This window comes from Corylus avellana, chromosome ca10 (genome assembly GCF_901000735.1).
Source record: "Corylus avellana chromosome ca10, CavTom2PMs-1.0".
NCBI classification, from domain to species: Eukaryota; Viridiplantae; Streptophyta; class Magnoliopsida; order Fagales; family Betulaceae; genus Corylus; species Corylus avellana.
This window is the reverse complement of record NC_081550.1, coordinates 2,500,224-2,519,353: the sequence shown is the minus strand read 5'-3', so window position 1 is coordinate 2,519,353 and position 19,130 is coordinate 2,500,224. Positions and strand designations below refer to the sequence as shown.

The 19,130-nt window shown below is 33.7% G+C and overlaps 3 protein-coding genes across 5 annotated transcripts in view; all 3 read left to right on the top strand.

The window, feature by feature from the left end:
- Positions 1 to 18,328, top strand: part of LOC132163983 (uncharacterized) — a 19,179-nt gene extending 851 nt beyond the window's left edge. Inside the window, exons 1-3 of one of the 2 annotated variants that reach the window (XM_059574376.1) lie at positions 13,936 to 14,019; positions 17,686 to 17,785; positions 17,875 to 18,328. In XM_059574376.1, coding sequence (XP_059430359.1) covers positions 17,692 to 17,785; positions 17,875 to 18,020 — 240 coding nt within the window. In that variant the 5' untranslated portion in view covers positions 13,936 to 14,019; positions 17,686 to 17,691 and the 3' untranslated portion in view covers positions 18,021 to 18,328. Of the gene's footprint in view, positions 1 to 13,935; positions 14,020 to 17,685; positions 17,786 to 17,874 lie in introns of those variants that run through there. The other variant, XM_059574377.1, reaches the window with a different exon arrangement.
- On the top strand, positions 1,985 to 6,163 carry LOC132163998 (uncharacterized). Of its 2 annotated transcripts, none has more exons than XM_059574401.1 (5): positions 1,985 to 2,861; positions 3,474 to 3,788; positions 4,248 to 4,436; positions 4,960 to 5,178; positions 5,656 to 6,163. In XM_059574401.1, the coding sequence occupies exons 1-5, from the start codon at positions 2,403 to 2,405 to the stop codon at positions 6,049 to 6,051; spliced, it is 1,578 nt and encodes a 525-aa protein (XP_059430384.1). In that variant the 5' UTR covers positions 1,985 to 2,402; the 3' UTR covers positions 6,052 to 6,163. The 2 variants fall into 2 exon arrangements, with proteins under 2 accessions (XP_059430384.1, XP_059430385.1); XM_059574402.1 differs by having other exon boundaries at positions 1,987 to 2,861; positions 4,257 to 4,436.
- On the top strand, positions 11,383 to 12,819 carry LOC132163828 (NAC domain-containing protein 2-like). Its single transcript, XM_059574210.1, has 3 exons — positions 11,383 to 11,614; positions 11,784 to 12,076; positions 12,184 to 12,819. Exons 1-3 carry the CDS (start codon positions 11,383 to 11,385, stop codon positions 12,817 to 12,819), a joined length of 1,161 nt encoding a protein of 386 aa, XP_059430193.1.
- Positions 18,329 to 19,130: the final 802 nt, after the last annotated feature.

Below are 19,130 nucleotides of genomic sequence, written 5' to 3'. Positions count from 1 at the left end.
TGTAATAATGTATTAGACACAAAATTTAACCTAAACAGAAAATAAAAAAATATAATATGATAATCAGTAGCTAAACAATTCAACTGTTTGTTTTATATAGACATGGGGCATGCTTCACTCACTTACAAGAGCATTTGCTTCTCTGGGATTTGGTGCCCTCACTACCCTTTGAAATGATAATCAAGTAATTAATTAATTAATTAATTAAACAAAAAAAAAAGGGTTCGTGAAGACCGAGAGAATCAAGTTTTTTATTTATTTATTTAATTTTTTTGGAGTTTTGAGTGAAAGATGGGTGGGGAATAAGGTTGTCAGAAATGAAAATAAATGAGAACTAAAACGAAATTCATTAATTATTTATAAGCAACAACTTCAACGGCACGGACCACTTTATTTATTGATGTGAAGTAAAAATTAGACAGTGACACTGACTGCACCTTGTTCTTTGTGACTTCCTTTAAACATAAGCTGACAAAAAAAAAAAAAAAAAGAGGTTGTCCCAATTAATTATTCTTGTCTTGTTATTGTTATTTTTCAGTTTTCACTCAAATGTCTTTTTCTTTTCTCATAAACAAAAGTTTTTAGTGTAGTTATTATGACTAAATCTGTGTATTTTGGGTTTTTGTATGATTATTTTATAGCTTTTTGTTTGCTAAAATATTTCATAATGAAAAAGTTTAATTGCAAACATCTCGGAATTGGTAAATTTTGTGGTAAATATTATTACTACGTACATGAGAGTTAATAATGATTTTAGTGCACTGTATTTAGATTCTACTGCACTTATAAAATATAAAATAGTACCATATTTGAACTTTGCCAAATGGTGGGAAATGGGTGATGATATCATGTTTGTATTGATTAGATACAAAGCTGAGTGCTAGACCCAAAAAAAAAAAAAAATCAGAAAAATTTCAAGTATAGTTAGCTTGAGCAGTCAATTCGAATAAGCAACTGAGGGAGGATCCGATCCAATGGAGCTTATGTGTTCAAATAGATCTCTGATTGTTGGAGCATGTGTTTGAACATCAATGTCCTTTCTCGTGCAAGGATTCAGCAGACTGTAGTTCGAACAACAATAAATTGCCACCAATCCTGATTCAATTAGATGTGTACTAGACCCAAATTCATTTCACACAAAGGAGGATGGGTGAGATTTACATCATCACTATTTAATGATGCAAAATGACTTCTTACTTAAATATTCTTTGTTGAATGTTATAAAATAGTGACTAAATATTAGCATTTGCATTATACAACACGAGGCTTCAAAGCCAAATATTTGTAAGGGACATGGCTTATATGCCTCATTTACTTGAAATGGAGATGATTATATTTAAATTGAGATTTGTGAAATGTTTGGTTTTTATATTCTGTTGTCTATCTTCGTATAATAAATGAGTAAATCTATCACTAAATTTGTGAAACCTGCATGTAGATCTACAGATTAAATGATAATTTTTTTTAAATTTTTTTATTTTTATAGATGAACAATTACATTAAACACATATCTTGAGATTTTGGTTGGTGAATACATATTTAATGTAATTGATCACTAACAAATCTCACATTCAAATCCTTAATTTGAAAGGGCTTCTTCAAATACCTATAGCATATACTACACCCTATTTCTCCTTTGTTCTGTTTTGCATGAAAATTAAAGCTCCCACAAAAGCCAAACGGTACCTTAGCAGTTTTTGTTCCCTTTTACCTCTAGCAAGCTAATCCTTAAATAATATAAAATAAAACACAAAACCCAAAAAAAAAAAACGTGGTAGAGCTCTAAATGGAAAATGAAATGTTTAAGGTTTTTATTACAATCTCTTATAAACTAACGTGCAATCTATGATTGTCACATAACACAACATAAATTAAAAAATAAATAATAAAATATGACAGACAAATTAAAAAAAAAAAAAATTATAATTAAAGTTGTAATAGCCACCGACACTCTAACTCGAGAGAAGAATGAATAAGAAAAAAAAAATCCCAAATGAAAAGGGCAAATTGGTCATGAGACAGGAAGAGACAATAACTAGCAGTACAAATCTTGTTCAAATTCCCAGACACTAACAAGGTCCAAGGTAGGCAGTAAATTACTCCTATTTACTAAGCAAAAAGAACACTCACAGCTTTCATTTGAAATCCCCTGTTTTTTTCATACTAACGAGGTTGCACGCCTATTACTTCTCCAGCTCTTTCCTTCTCCCTGCGTCTTTCTCGCAAAACCCTCGCGATAAAACCACCCACAAGGCCTCTTTTTTCAAACCCAAAAGAACAAAGTTGGTAACTTTCGTTTGCCAAAGTCCAAGCTTTCTCTTGCTTTCGCTCTCAAGCTATAAACCCAAAACCACCCATATTTTGGAACCCAAAAGCTAAACAAAGTTGGTGGAGTGTAGAGAATGTCAACAACAACAACAACAACAACAACTGCAACAAGAAGAGCAAAATGGCAATACCCACCACCGCCGCCGACCCCAAGAATCCTCCATTTGCCACGCCGGCCTCGGCGGAGAGTCACCAAGACGGTGGCTTCCAAACCTGCCTCCGCCGAGGCCCGGCGTGACCGTCAAGGCAAGCTGGAGGCGCTTTTTGATCAAGAGCGTGCATTTTCAAGAACTGGGGTTCCAATAGTGGTGTTCGACTATGGCGGTGGGGCATGTGAGAGGAGGAGAGTGAGAGTTGAGGATAGTAGTAGTAGTAGTGAGATGGTGGAGGAGAAGTGGAGGTTCCAGGCGGAGATGTTGAGGGCTGAGTGTAATTTGTTGAGGATGGAGAGGGAGGTCGCTGTCAAGAAGTTGGAGAGGAGCCGGGTGAAGATGGAGAAGACTCTGAGATCCGCTGTTCAGACTTTGGTTTCTGTTAGTCTCTCTCTTTCTTCCTCTTTCTCTGTTTGATTTTTATATTCATTTGTATGGTCTGTTTTTCTGCTAAAGAAATGCAGGAAAAGAAAAGAAAAAGAAATTTCAAAATTTTGAATTGTCATGTTTGGAGCTAGAGAAAGCCAAATATTGGTGGAACTGTGGAAGTGGCATCAAAGATAGATAGCCGTTTGAAAAAAGTAGTGGGACATTTTTAAAATATAAGATGAGGAATTTCGTCTTATTGTATCTGGATCATTCGTGAGAGTGTGAAAGCATCGAACTTTGGTGCGGAAATAGTAATCTATTTGTTTCAAAAGAACTAAAACAGTAAAAGGTTCCTGTTTCTGTTACTGTTTGATCAGTTTCTAGCTTGTCCTATTTCAATCATTTTGTCACCATTTGCTGCTTGATAAATATATCAATTTGAATTTATCTAGGCCCAGATTTTCTTGTTTCTTTTTTTTTTTTTTTTTTTTTTTTTGTCCACTGTTGTCTCAGCAACCAACCAGAGGCTATGGTTTTTTGGCCTCTATTAATTGCTTAAGTTGCATACTATGTTGTTTACCATGAATTTCTTCTGCTAACTAGGGGTTGGTGATTGGTTTCTAGGGAAGAAAGAAAATTTGTGAAGGAAAGAATGTGAGCTTGATATTGGAGGAAGAGATCCAAGACCTGGTAGAGAAACTAGAGAAGTTGCAAAGGAGTTCAGGAGTAAAGGGTCTCCAAGCTAAGAAGTACAGTAATTTTGATAAACAAGTGTCTCTTCTTCAGAGACGGCTAGAGAAGTTTGGAGTACCATCGGACGAAATATGCGCGGAGGAGATCTCATCCGTTAAGGAGATACGGGAGATGGCGGAAGCAAGCTTGTCAATCAAAACAGGTTGTAGAGTCGATGAGAGCTTTGTTTCAAGTGGCAAATGCAATGTAAGAATGATCTGTCTTTCACTAATTAGTATCATCATTCCATATTTTGATGCACCATGCTGCTATTCAATTACTTGAACTCTATCTTTGACTGCCCTCAATAATAAAAGGAAGCAACCATTAGTTTTGAATCAGCTTTATGTTGTTACCCTATAATTTTATCAGACAAAGTTGAGTGGAGTTTTTTTTGTTCTCGAGGCATATGTAATGGATAATTTAAGGTCAATTCTCTGACTTCTTTTCTTTTCATAAATTTTCTAAGCCTCCAAAGCAAAGCTTTACTATTTTCAATTCATACATCTTCTTTTTGGTTCATATAAATAAAGAAAAGAATACAAACTAATAGAGGAGGTTGATTCTCAACAGCCAAAGCCTGCATTATTGTCATTATTGTTTTTATTAACTATTTTAAACATTTACAATCCCCATCTATAACTTGGGTAACATTGGTTTGCAAAGATTTCGCAGGTGGAGATTCTAAGAAGGAAGATGGAGGGGCTGTCAAAGGGGATTTTGTTAAACAGAATGGAAGAGGAGTATAGATCAATGCTTTCTACATCAAACAGCTCTGTTGCCAGTTCTGCCTCCTCTTCCAAGCGAATTGAATTTCCTAATTCATCTTCTTCCTCAATAAGACAACCTGATCAGGCACATCCTTACTTCTTTGTTTGCTATGTTTTGTCTCTCCTCAATGAACAAGTGATTTTACAGAGATATAGTTTGTTTTCAGATTTTTTTTTTTTTTCACATTTGCAATATTTTGAACAACTTGTTAACATAAGTGGTTTGATACTGGTTTGTACTGCATAATTTAAACTTCCTCAGATCAGCCTTGCCATCTCTCTTTCAATTGTTACCCATGTTGATACACTTTCCTTAAGGTCTTTCTTTACTTTTCCTGATAAGCACATGTTTCTTGTTGTTTCATTGTTCAAGATTTTCTAAGGGCCTTCGAATGTCCCTACTACTATACTAGGCATTACAAGCCCCAACTAATACAGCATGTTAGGATCACCTAAAGAAGTGGAGCAAGGGTTCTTTCCCAAAATTTCTTGTAATTTGCATTGGACCTACAAAAGCTCCATGCATATCTTTTTTGTTAAAGATCATGACAAACTGATAGGGGATATTGAATTCCTTTTTAAACTTGGATATATATACTCTTCCACAGGAGACAATGTCCCGTGACGATAACCTGTGCTCAGGGCGTTGCAAGGCTGTAGTGCGAAAAATTGTAGAGCAAGTCCGAGTTGAGACAGAGCAATGGTCACAGATGCAGGAGATGCTAGGGCAAGTGAGGAAGGAGATGGAAGAATTGCAGGCTTCTCGAGACTTTTGGGAAGATCGAGCCCTCAACTCTGATTATCAAATCCAGTCCCTACGCGCTGATGTAAGATTTTGTACAACAAACCCTTGTCAATTGTCCTATGCTTTTGTCTCATTATCTATCCCAAGATTTTCTTGGTTTTAGTTTATCTATATTGAATTTTTATGCAAAAGGCTCTTTTCTGGGTTCTATGGCCAATTAATGTAGTTTGTTGGAAAATATCACTTAATATATCATTGCAATTTTGGATGTTTATGCAGCCAATACATTCTAACAAATGGAGTATATTGGAATTCAGTTGTAATTTCAAAATCATATCGTCTACCACCTGTTTTAGAATTACAAAATAACATCGAAGTAAGAGTAAAATTAAGCATAAGACTCAAATCTTGGTCGCTCTTTTTGATGATTTAGAGGTTTGGTATTTTATTTCATACCATTGGGGCTTATACAAGAATGATAGATATTTTTTCCCATCTCTTGTGATGTTTAAAAGGCCAAATTGATTAAACTATTGAGTATTATATTTTTTATCTCCAGGTGCAAGAATGGAGACAGAAGGCTCTTTCATCTGAAAGCAAAGCAAATGCGCTACAAGGGGAAATGTCTGCGCTCCGCTGTGAGCTTGAATCGATGAAGAAGGATCAAAACTCAGGAGTTATGAGGGCTCCAGGAATCACCCAGGATGCACAAAACGAGATGGAGAAGCGAGTACTAGTTTGTCGCTTGAAGGAGAATCACTGTACTAGAGATAATGTCAGCAAGGAGGCCTCAAGTGATGGAAGAAGAAAAGCACATACATCTACTGCTCCAAAACGATCACCTTTCCGAGATATTAGCAACTCATCATTGCTGATGAGGCAAAATAGCAGAGCCATTTTCCCTTTGCATAGCCCCCTCCCGACCGATATGGCGGAGACCTATTTGAGAGAGTGAGTGACAGTGACTGTCTGCTAGGGCAATTCTTGTTGTCTAACTATATCGAATGTAGCACTGCATAATGAAATAGTTAGCTCAAAATATTTGCAGGGAGTTTCTTTGCTGGATTTCTATTCTTTGCCTTTTGATGATACTTAGTGGCAGTGGTGACCTTTCAATAGGGCTAGCTAAGACCAGGAAGCAACAAAATCAGTTCAATAGGGTTACACGAATACTAGAAACTCTCAAACAAGCTGCCACCTAAATATTTCCTTTGACTGCAAATGATTGAGATGGGTGAAAAGTTAAACCATTAAAAGAAGAAATACTATTACTAGATTGTGAATGGTAGAAAGTGCTACAAAGAAAAATCTTTTTTTTTTTCGAGGCAAACACAACACATTGGATTTGAGATTGCTAATTGGATTCGGTATACAGTAAAGAAAAATGAGAGTGTTTTTCAGTTGTAATGCGCAAAAGTAGTATAAATAACCTGCTCCAATTTATCTAAATTGACGTGGAAGGATGATAATTGAAGAACTAATTGATTGTACAACAAACCTTAACCAAGAGTACCTACAAAACAAATAAGGTTAAGCTCAAAGTGTTTCACGAGGTTCAGCGGGTTCACTTCGATGCGTCAAAATTTGTCTTGAAAATGAAAAAGTTTTCAAAGGAAGCAGAAGAAAGACGTTTGGTTAGAAATGAACATTCTTCGTAATGACCCAATTCCCTAATTTTGTTATATGAGTTTTTAATCACCCAATAATTTTTGCGTTCTTTCTCATCATATCCAAATCCAATTATTAGATTTGCGTTCTTTATGTTTAAATTTTTGCGTTCTTTATTAAAAATTTATCTAAATTTTTGCATTCTTTCCAATTATGTTATTTGATCTTTGAAAATTGATTTCATAAGCCTTTGAGCTTCAGATTGAGGATCTTGTTATTACATACGATGGGTTTTTACCATTTGGAGTGTTACCTTTCTTGAAGAGTGTGCTTCTTTATCATCATTCCTTGACTATAAAAATTAAAGTATTGTTTCGAGCCAAACCTAGTAAAGTTGCAATTAGTCACTAGAAGATGAGACACACTTCAAATCGTGTGGTTTGGTATCTCTGAAGATTCTATTTGGGTGTGGTTATAGTAGTCCTTTCTTGTTAAGAAACTAATGTCTTGAGAAACTTAACTATAAAAAGGCGCAGGCACTCCCTCATGGCGTTTAGCCGAAAATAGGACAAAAACCAATTTCCTAAGCCAAAGCTCTACTTACTAGCAAAGAATATAAGAATTTCATTCTTTTATTAAGTGGAAATGCAAACTTTAATAATTCAAGGTATTTAAACTTCTCCTTTCCCACTTTCATTTTATTTAATAATGGTAGGCTTTTATCATTCTATGAGGTAGCGGGTGCTTCAATAACACTCTGTAGGACATTAGCCATCACATCTGTAGCACCCCAAATAATATTTTCCTCATGAGTAAAAAGGAAAACGATAGCTTAGTAACACTAAAAAAAAAAAATTGCATTTATTGTAAAACCAAAACCAAAGTACACTAAATTTGGATGGAACAAGACGTTTAGACTTTCTCCCAAAAAAAAAAAAAAAAAAACCCTATATTATGTAAAACCAAAACCTTCTAAATTTTCCTAAAATGAAGGCATATCATGGAATACAACTTATGATTCATTTGTAGAGAAGAGTGGAAGTTGTTCAAATTTTTATTAGTTTTTTAATGAGAAATGCTAGATTTCAATATTTTTGTCATATTTAGCCCATATTTTTTTATATTCAACCATTAAATTTGTAGACTTATGTAAGGTCAATGGTAGACTTCATAAATCTAATAGTTGATCTATTGAATTTATAAGAAAATATGAGCCAAATATGAGGAACTTAATATCTAACTACAAAATAACACATCACTAAATAGACACATCACTAAACCCTGAATATTTGGATCAACTAAAATCACACTTAGATTATGAAAAGATTTGATCAGTTAATCAGTTTGATTTTTGAAAGATAATGTAGATTTTATTAAACAATATACAATTTTTTTTTTTTTTTTTTAAATGTTCATCTTTATCTATATATAAAACTAATAATTAAATAGTTACAATCAGAGTGAGGACAGAAGTCATATTTGATAGTAATTAATGAAATTATTATCTCCTGAAGATAAAGAGATGAGCTACTAATCAAACTCTATCTCTCTACTTAACTCATACTTTTAAGGGAGATCAGATGGAATTCTTGAGCACCCCTATAGTTCTTCTCCAAAGGTCTTTTCCTTCAGGGAGTAGTCCAACAATGGATTCGGATCTTTTCAGTTTTAGGTTCCGCTCCACTGAGGCTAATTACATATATCTCTACCTATACCCTGAGAGTCTTACAGGTTCTTTGTGAAAAATCCATCTTCTTTCTTTGATTCTTTCGTTCAATGACTGTTATATATATATATATATATATATATATAGTGAATGGTTGAAGCATAAACATTACTTTTATTAATGTGTTTTTTCATTCGTAACATACCCTTTTATCATTATTATTATTTGGAAATTTTGTTAACATATAACATTTTGCATTGATTGAAGAAAAATGGAGAAGACGAATGCTACTTTTTCACACCAAGAGAAAGATAGTACCCAAATGGAGATCTGATTCATAACCCTGTGGATATGCAGCAGCAGCAGCAACTACTCCAAAATGCATCCTTGATAAATGATCAATCCAAATATAATATGGTTCCAAACAGGCCTGATCATCACTTTCCAGGACCAGGAGGAAACAATATGGCTGCAAACTCTCCTGATATGGCTGCAAACAGGCCTGATCATCAGTTTCAAAATAAGGCTGAAAACATGCCTCATAATCATCAGTTTACTGGAGGAGTGGATACCAGCAATTATGGAAAATCATACCATGATGATTGATACTTGCAGGCTCTATCCAAATGATGGGTACCACCAGGGCTTCTGTACGGATAACTCTAATGATTTTCTCTCTCAAGTTTGTTTTCAATGATCATCTATCATTGATGGATGATATTAGCCCAAGTTCTAATTTGTTGCGGACGGACTGACGGACCTTTTTTAACTTTATGTAATTTATGACTTTTCTTAGCCTTGGGCATTAATTTAATACCTTTATGTTTTAGCTTTATTTAATTTATGTCACTTATGGATTTTCTTAAGGGTTGATTTTTATTTTTTTTTGTAAACATGGAGCTTGGATTGCCATCATGGGCCGATACAAGCAAGTCCTTGACTCTGCTGTCTCTGCTCTCCATTCTCTTTGTTTTCCACTTAGAGTCTCCTCCCCTTTTACTTTTCTCGCTTCATATTTTCCTGAAATGCTTCTTTGCATCTGGGGTTTGTTTGGACGCTGAAGAAAATCGATCAAACGATAAGAAATAGTGGTTTCTTTGTTTGGCTGATGAGAAAATTGAGAAGAGTGAAACAAATTGAGTTTATTTTCCTTTTGACACGAATGCCGATCTTGGTCTACATTATTTCTTTTTTAATTCCTGTTTTTGTCTGATACATTAAGGTCCCATGCCTTCATTGTTTGTGCTGCATACAGTTTTGTTGCTTGTTCCCTGATGAAAGTGCCAATGCTCAATTATATATTACACAAACCATGATGGCTTGATAGGGAGTAAGTTCAAATTTCCCAGCCCTTATCTTGTTTATATTTTATTTTTTAGCTTTAAATTTTTATATATTTATATTTTTTAAACTATGAATAACATGTGTTATTATTTTATTGGCTCTAACATAACTCTACCTAACAGAATCTGTCAACTTTTTGACGGAATTTGACAACAGAGAGTAACTTGTTATTTTATTTTATTTTTTGAACTAGTAACTTCCGCTTTATGAAGTGATGCGATTGATTTAACCATTAGGGCTGGACAAGTAACTTATTATTTATGCATACCCAAGTGATCTCTCAAAACATTTTAATACTAGCTACATTCTAGCTTATTGTAAATCAAGTAAACTACATGAACTAAACTCTATTAAACTTTAGAACTGGAAACTTAAGAAGGGCAAAGAGAGAATAACTTTTATAAGAACTTGGCACAAATTATGTCTTTTGTGCATTCTATTAAGAGGATGACACATCAACATAGAATAGCAAAAGTGAGTGTTTTGAAAACAACATATCTTTATCTTTTATCTTAATTTCTCTTTTGTTTTGTTCTTTATTTCGTGGTTTTTTTGAATTTTAAATGTGGATAATGAATAGATTTTGTGTTTCACAACACTCACTTTTGTTGTTTCATATCTTTTCAAAGAAAGGCACGAAATACTTGTTTTGTCACAAGTCCCTATATGTAAAAGTTATTCTTGGGAAAAAAAAGTTTTATATTCAAGTACTCATAACAGAATATATGATGTAACTGGAGAGAATACCGTTAAGTTATATTTGAGAGGTAGTTTTGTCTTTTCACTAATTGAATATTCTCCAATTCAAATAAATTGGAGAGATCTTAAAAGATTGGGATTAGGATCCTGAACTGGAGAATATCCAAGTGGATGAGTATTTTATCTAAGTGGATGGGTATTTTTGTCCACTTAAAAAGTGAAAAGACAAAAATACCCCTCAAATTGGACTGAAGATGATTATGTTCAAAGAGTTCGAGGGTATTTAACTAAGAATATTAAATTGAACTCTTTAATTTGATTCATGAGATTGAATTAATGTTCTGATCGAATAGGTGTTATTTTCGAATTGTTTGACTAATTATATTATATATCTCAATTGGTTCAGCTAATAAAAGTAAATATCTTAATATGTCATGTATACTTGAACACAAATAAATCAAAATAAGCGTTGTCGATATATATAGTTGACCGCAAGATCATCTTTGGATAACATGATATATGTCAAATTTCAAAAATTACTTTCGAATATTGTTTATCTCTTATATATCTAACTCTTTTTTAAATTTACAATTAGATATGTACGATCCACATATAGGTGGTGCAACAGATTTAATGGTATATTTGAAAAAAATATATAGATGAAGTTGAATGGAAATAAATCTCAAAAGCATATCCTAGAAGAGAACAAATTAAACAATCTTAACCGATAAATATTTGAATTTATAGGTTAAATCACTTAGATTTTATCAGTTAATCAGTTTGATTTTTAAAAGATAATGTAGCTACATTAATCATCTATTAAACAATATACAAAATTTAAACGTACATCTCTCTACTTAACTCATACTTAATTTTAAGGGAGATAGAATTCTAGAGTTTTCTATATATTAAGCTTACGTTTTCTTCTCCAAATATCTTTTGCGTCAGCAGGCCAGGAGTAGTCCAACAATGGAGGTGAACCCGAATGTGATGGATTCTGCTGATATTTTAGATTTAGATTTCGATTTCGATTTCGATTACAATTATATCCTAGAAGATTGTATTGACTGCTTCAAGAATCTCCCATCTGGGATTAGGTTCGCCACTGAACAGGAGCTAATCACTTCCTGCCAGAAGCCCCAGCCACGAAACCAGATCATCCAGGCTAACGTTTATCAATACAACCCAAACATTCTTACAGGTTCCTCCGATCCTCCTCAAAAATCCCTCTTCTTTGTTTCAATCACTGTAATATATATATAGTGTTTTTTTCATACGTAACATATACCCTTTTATCATTATATTCGTTCCCTTGTTATTTGAAAATTTTTTTGTTAACATATTATAACATTTTTTGGAATTGATTGAAGAAATATACAAAGAAAAAGATAACGGAAAAGGGGAATGGCACTTTTTCACACCAAGAGAAAGAAAGTACCCAAATGGAGATCGACCAAATCGATCAACGGGTGATGGATATTGGAAGGCTAGCGGAGCTGACAAGTCAATTAAAGATGCAAGAAATATTGTTGTTGGGTTTAAGAAGTCACTGGTGTTTTACGAAGGAAAAGCTCCCAGAGGTCGCAAGTCCCATTGGATTATGCATGAATATAGGATCAACGATGCTCCTCGTCGAAAGAGAACATCTGCAAATGACATGATAGTACGCGCATGGCTTAATTTTTCATCCTTTTTTTCATTTTAGCATCCATATATATATATATTACTCATCACTTGATCATGAATTTCTTTCTTTCTTTCTTTCTCCAGTTGGATGAAGTCTTATGTATGATCTATTACAACACCACTCATAAATCTAAAACCATTACGGGTACAGATGATGAGGATCCATCAACTTCAAACCCGACTTCAGCTGGATCCACAACTTCTTCCCATGATCATCTGATAGCCTCAACTTCAAACCTGACTTCAGCTGGATCCAAAACAACTTCCCATGATCATCTGATAGCCTCAACTTCAAACCCGACTTCAGTTGAATCCGCACCTTCCCATTATCATCATCCGATTGATAAGCCTGTTGTGGATATGCATTACTGTATGCAGCAGCAGCAGCACAACTATATGCTGCCGCAGCAGTACAACACTATGATGCCACAGCAACAACAACTACAAAATGCATCCCGGATAAATGATCAACCCAACTATATGGCTCCAAACAGGCCTGATCATCAATTTCCAGGACCAGGAGGAAACAATGTGGTTGCAAACCGGCCTGATAATCATCAGTTTACAGGAGTGGACAGCAGCAATTATGGAGATCAATATTATACCATGCAAGGCATCTGTACGGACAACGACTTTGATGATTTGCTTTCTAAAATTCTCAATTATAATCCGATGGATGATGATATCTTGAATGATGATTTGGGCTGGGACCATTTATGATTTATGGTTTTTCTTAGCCTTAGGCATTAATTTAATGCCTTTATGTTTTAGCTTTTTATTTCATTTTATGTCACTAATTATGGATTTTCTTAAGGGTTGATTTATGTAATATATGTTGTTTAGTATTGTTATATTATAGTACTCCCATTTGGTTTCCCTTATGGCTTGTTGTCACCCTTACGTTATTATTTTTTTTTATTTATTTGTTTTTATTGAGAAGGACATAATAGTCTTTTCATGTCTTTCTTTTATCATTTATTTCCTCTTCATCATCTCCATACTCATTTTCAAGAAAAACCTTCATAGACCAATCATAAGGGCAAAAAGGGACAACTCACGGGCATAGCAAATAAACAACCTTTTTTTTTTTTTTTTTTTGGGAAAAACAAAATAAAAGATGGAAAAAAAAAAAGAAGCCAAACCTTTATAGAGCAATCATATTTACCTAACACTATAGATCAACAAAGCATTAAAGAGTCCCACTATAGATCAACAAAGCATTAAAGAGTCCATAAAAGGTAGCTCAATCGGTTAGGATTACGTTTAATAAAGTGGAGGTCATTAGTTTGAATTCTTCTCTTCCCTCTTGTGTGGACATATATATATATATAAAAAAAACCAAAGCATTAAAAAAAAAAAAAAAGTAATAAAAAAATCAATATGTTTCACTCTCTTTGAGAATAGTGAAAAATACATAAAGCATATTTTAAATTAAACGATAAAATAGATAACTAAAAATGCTGATTCAGATATAAGTGCTTTGAAAAATACATAAAGCATATTTTAAATTAAACGATAAAATAAATAACTAAAAATGCTGAATTAGATATAAGTGCTTTAAAAAAATTGCTAGTTAATATAATAAAAAGAAAAGAAAAAAGAAGAAGGTATTTTCAAACTAAATTTCAGCTAAATATTTGTGGAGTTAAATGTGAATGCTTTGATAATTTGTTGGTTTTCTTGGTTTGATTCGTTTTTCTCTATTGGTAAAATTTTTGCGAATCAAACGGGTCGGGCACTCAACCGGATTCAGAAGGATATTATAAGCTGTCAATACAAACGGGTCAGTCAATAGAATTGTAAAACGTGGAAGATCAGGATTGGTGAATTCCTCCGTTTATAAATCTGCCATACGCACGCCCGCAACGTTTAAGCGCATCTTCGACTATTTTCTTCAGAGTTTCGGAACAAGAACTCTCGGTGAGTTCCTTTTCATCTCTCGCTAAATCTATGCGGGTGGATGTAAATTTCTTCTAGGTTTGATTTGCGTTTCAGTATTCATTGGACTTATTAATTTTATAGCTTGCCATCACTTCTTGTTTGGTTGCTCAGTGCATTCAATGCTTTTTATTGTATGATCTGAAATGGGTTTATTCGAATTTATTGTCTTGTGCTTTTATTTGGGTAACCAATTATCTGCTTGGTTTCTTAGAAAATTTGGGAAAATACAGGAAATGGAATACTGGGTTTTACGTTTTTTTGTTGTCTGTTATTGACTCTTTGTGCATGTGTATTCCATTTTCCCCTTTGTGCCTTTCTTTTGAAAATTTTCATTGTGCCTTGTAATTTATTCTCTCTCACGTTGCCATTAGAAACTATATTTCTTCTTAAATATACAACGCATCCCTAATATAACCTCAGGGACTCAAACTGAGGCTACTTTTTCGACATTGCATTCGCACCGTCAATTTAAGTATCCTCGATACATAAAATTTGTTCACTTTTTTTTTTTTTTTTTTAAATAAATAAATAAATTTGAAGCTTAGTTATGATTTCTGTTTACAATTTCACTTTTCTCGTTTATAATCAAGCAGTTTTTTTGTTACTTATTTTGTTGGATATGAGAAGGTTTCCAAGGTGTTATCTTTGACTTTCCTATTTGCTTATGTTTCCCATCTTTGTTTTTTTTTGGGGTTCCTTATACAAGTAATTGGCCCCAAGGAGTGGGGGATGTTTCCCATCTTAGTTGCGTTAATTGAGAAATATTAGTTTTGGCTATGGTAAATCAAGCAGTTAACCTGCAATTCATGCAACTTATATTTACTTGAACCATAAATCTTGTTACATGTGTTTGTGTTACTACACCTTTTTTTTTCAACTAAATAAATATGAAATAAGAATGAAAATTATACTGCTTTCCTATTAAACAATGATCAACATGGTGCACATATAAGAAATTACAGATCGTAGTCTATGTTTTGTTTGGCCAACTATTTGCTTGAAGATGTGGTTCCTTTCATGCCGATTCATTGGTTTTGATTTTTGATTGTTGCCTTTTACTCTTATTTTCATGTTTATAGTTATCTTCTTTTTTAGTCTTTCATGTTGGTTTGTGGTTTATCATCTGATATTCAGTTTTATTACCAATCTAGTATATGTTGGAGGTAACAATACTGTGATTGTGACTGGTAGATGGTTAGTAGAAATGAACAACCTCTTTATTCTGATGATTAGTACTAAATGTTTATCTTGTGGTAGTTCTTTCTTGGATGTGCCATCTATATAAGTTTCAGTTGCAGGATACTAAAAAGAAATAAATAAGGTCATTTCTTTATAATTGTAAATGAATTAACCCTTGTTTTGATTGTCAATGTCTCAACTTATGATCAACCATATTTGTTTCTAGAATGTTTGTGTTATGTGCCTACATAACTTGACTAGAATGTTGGTAGGATAATTCGAAGAATCCTAGGACTCCTTGTTTTAGGGTAGTTTGAGGAACTTAAGCCTCCCAACAACAAACATAAATATTTGATAGCAATTAACTCCTTGATTCTTTTATTAGCTTTTTGGTGTCTTTAAATAGACACTTAATGCACAGTGGAAATAAAAGACTGACTATAATAAACCACTTCCAATGTTATCAATAATGATAACTTATTATTTCTAAGTCATTTAATCCTAAGCCTAAAATTCCTCCCCACTAGACACGTAACATACCACCCATCTTTAAATGGACCTTCTCCTCAAGGTCCTAGAAATCCTGGAACTAACCATTCAAAGAACAATTGATAACGGATGATAAATAAAACTAATATCTTGCCATCTTGGTGACTCCTTTGGAAGTGCACTTGAACTTGGATACCTGACTTGAAGTTGAAGTCTTGGATACGTTTTTGTTTTTTTTTTGGTCTTCACGTCTCTGCTCTTACACATTAGCTCCTTTTTCAAATAAGCCACAGATAAGCGAACTAATGTGCCAAGGATAGCATGAGAGACAAAGTAAATTGGCAGTACCATTTGGAAGAACAATGATCACGTGGAGCAAAAGTAAATGGAGTGTCAAATTGGTCAAGCTTTCAAAGTTGAGAAATGCTATTTCTTCATCTCCCATTCATCTCCATTTATTTATTTTTTCTCAAATAAACCATTAGATCTGTAGAACTTGATCCAATGGTTGATTTGAAAATAAGATGGATGAGAGATGGAGAAATAGCAAGTCTCTTCCAAGTTTCCCTTCTCACATTTTCAGAAGATTTTGGTCAAATTTGGTTTTTCCATCCATTCTAACGGTCAACCCTAACGGAGTCGCCTTTTTGACATAATTGTAGTTTGATTTATCCAAGTGTCACGCCTGTCACTTTGTAAGGCTTTTTTGAAAATGGCCGGAAGTTCGAAGGGTTTAAGTGTATAACCCTATCAATAATGATGACATATTATCTCTAACATTGAAGTCTTAATTCTAATGTTATCAATAGTTATAACTTATTATCTCTAAGTCATTCAATTCCAATCCTAAAATTCCTTCCACTAGACACGTAACAGTTTACGGACCTTTTTGAGGTTCTTTTTTTTTTCCTGGTTTTTGCTTTGGTCGATAGTCTTAGAATCTGTCCCTTCCTTTTTAGAATCCTCTGTGTTTCTTTCTTGCATTAGTCTGTTTGATTTGCTAGATTTAAAATGAGGGTAAACTTGACTTATAAGATGGTCTATGGGATCGATATTTTGATGTGTCTGTGTCGTGAATTCAGGGTTAGTGGTATAAGTATATAAATTTGAGGAAACTCATTAATATATAAGCCCCTGGTTTAATTGACAATAGGTTGATTCTAGACTTTATAATTCACAACCTACTTATGTTTATCTAATCGAGCCGTGGCTTTCAAGCTGGACTAGTTAGTTCTCAATGGACCCTATTCAAAATCTACGAGCTCATATATATTTGAAATTTATCACATTCTGAAATGAAATAAATTTTTTTGTATATAACCGACTTGATCAGTACTGCTTTTGATTGTGAATGTTGATAGAGAACCTAGGTTTACAAGGCATTATGTTGACTATCTGGTTTCTTGGTTATTGAAATCCCATTTTTCACTTCTCAAAACCATAATTTTATTCAATTATTTGCTGTTTCATCTTTGTAGAATACTTTCTTTTTTAGCTAAAGGTACATCATCTTTTTGCCATTACTTTGACAAATGTTTCTTTTATCTGACTTTCTCATCTATCTACTTTGAACTTGAACCACTGTACTCCTATATTTTGGTATTTTGGCTGTTCAATATTTTTCTCTGTTCTTGTACAAAAATATTGACTTTGAAGCTGGTTGGGTTAATATTTGTAGTTTTCAATTGTTTTACTTCCAAAATCATATTTTTTTCAGTACAATACATACAATACACATGTTTTATCTCTCTTGAAATATGGGCTCTGATATGAAAAGAGATTGATATGCATTAGCATTTTCTTTATCTCTTTATCTCTTCATTCTGATGTTCTATTGTGTTCAGTCATTTAAGAATTCTAATCTTGTTTATAAGCATGCACTTTTTATGATGGGCTGTAATGGCGTGCTAGTTATTTATGTTTGGGGATTATCTTCTTTTTTCATTGTGTGACTATTTTGATTTTTAACTGTTACAGGTTAAAATGGCAGCAAAGTACATCATAGGATCTCTTGTGGGATCCTTTGCAATTGCTTATACTTGTGACTATTTTCTCGCTGACAAGAAGATATTTGGTGGTCCGTTTGGGTGACACAACTTTTTGATTAATTATTTTACAGTAATCAATCTTTGTGCAGTTTGACAGAGTTATTAATTTGGTAACCAGGTACCACCCCTAAAACTGTTTCAAGCAAGGAATGGTTGGAAGAAACTGATAAGAAGTTCCAGGCTTGGCCGCGCACAGCAGGGCCTCCAGTTGTGATGAACCCTATCCGTCGCCAGAACTTCATTGTCAAGTCCCAGCCTGAATAGGCTTGCATCTTTGGCACATCCCTTGCTGATTTTGTTTTCCTTGTTAGGCATTGCAAAGACATGCTCATAAATTCTTCTGTATTCCATTAGATTATGCTCCCTTGTATCTGGTAAGGTAAGGTGGACACTGTTTCAAATCTTGTCTGAACATAGTGACCATAGTGGGGGCATTTCTTTGGCAGTATGACCATTTTGTTTATGTCATTGGATCTTTGAAAATTGATTTCATAAGCCTTTGAGCTTTGGATTGAGGATATTGTTATTACATATCATGGGTTTTTACCATTTGAAGGATTACCATTCTTGAAGAGTGTGATTCTTATCATCATTCCTTGACTATGAAAATTAAAGAATTATTTCTAACCAAATCTGGTAAAGTTGCAATTAGTCACTGGAAGAGGAGATACACTTCAAATCGTGTGGATTTGTATTTTTGAAGATTCTATTTGGGTGTAATCACAATCTCGTTAAGGAACTAATGTCTTGAGAGGCTAAACTATGAGGAGGCCCAGGCACTCCATGGCTTAACCCTGTGCCCACCAAAGTTTCACTTGTATAAGGTGGTAGGCAGCAAAGAAAATAGGAATTCCATTCTCTTATTAAGTGGAAATGCAAACTTTAATAATTCAAGGTATTCAAACTTCTCCTTCCTCTTTCATTTTATTTAATAATGGTAGGCTTTTGTCATTCTATGAGATAGTGGGTGCTTGAATAACAAGGTAGCCTGCACACAAGATATGAAATATAATAACATCCAATTAGAAAAAAAAAGCAAACGGGAGAAGGATAAAAAAGGAAAACGATAGCTTAGTAACACTAAAAAAAGTTTTCAAGAAGTAGCTCAATCAGCTGAGACCACGTTTAATGAAGCTGAGGTCAATAGTTCGAATCCCCCTCCCTCTCTTGTGTGAACATGTCAAAAAAAAAAAGAAAAAGCATTTATTATTTTTATGAGTTTATAAAAGGCATTCTCAACAACATCAAACTTTTTGAAAAATCAACCATTATGTGAGTCCTCAAAATTCAAATGGTTGATTTTTTAAAGTTAGATGGGAGAAGGGAGAATATAGGATGTTTAGACTTTCTCCCAAAAAACAAAAATAAATAAAT

Excerpts from the sequence above, each read along its gene's own strand:
- LOC132163828 (XM_059574210.1), top strand. The coding sequence starts at position 11,383 with ATGGAGGTGAACCCGAATGTGATGGATTCTGCTGATATTTTAGATTTA. Across the intron at positions 11,615-11,783 it reads CAACCCAAACATTCTTACAG|AAATATACAAAGAAAAAGAT; the intron begins GTTCCTCCGATC and ends AATTGATTGAAG. Across the intron at positions 12,077-12,183 it reads CATCTGCAAATGACATGATA|TTGGATGAAGTCTTATGTAT; the intron begins GTACGCGCATGG and ends TTCTTTCTCCAG.
- LOC132163998 (XM_059574401.1), top strand. The coding sequence starts at position 2,403 with ATGTCAACAACAACAACAACAACAACAACTGCAACAAGAAGAGCAAAA. Across the intron at positions 3,789-4,247 it reads TTTCAAGTGGCAAATGCAAT|ATTTCGCAGGTGGAGATTCT; the intron begins GTAAGAATGATC and ends TGGTTTGCAAAG. Across the intron at positions 5,179-5,655 it reads TCCAGTCCCTACGCGCTGAT|GTGCAAGAATGGAGACAGAA; the intron begins GTAAGATTTTGT and ends TTTTATCTCCAG.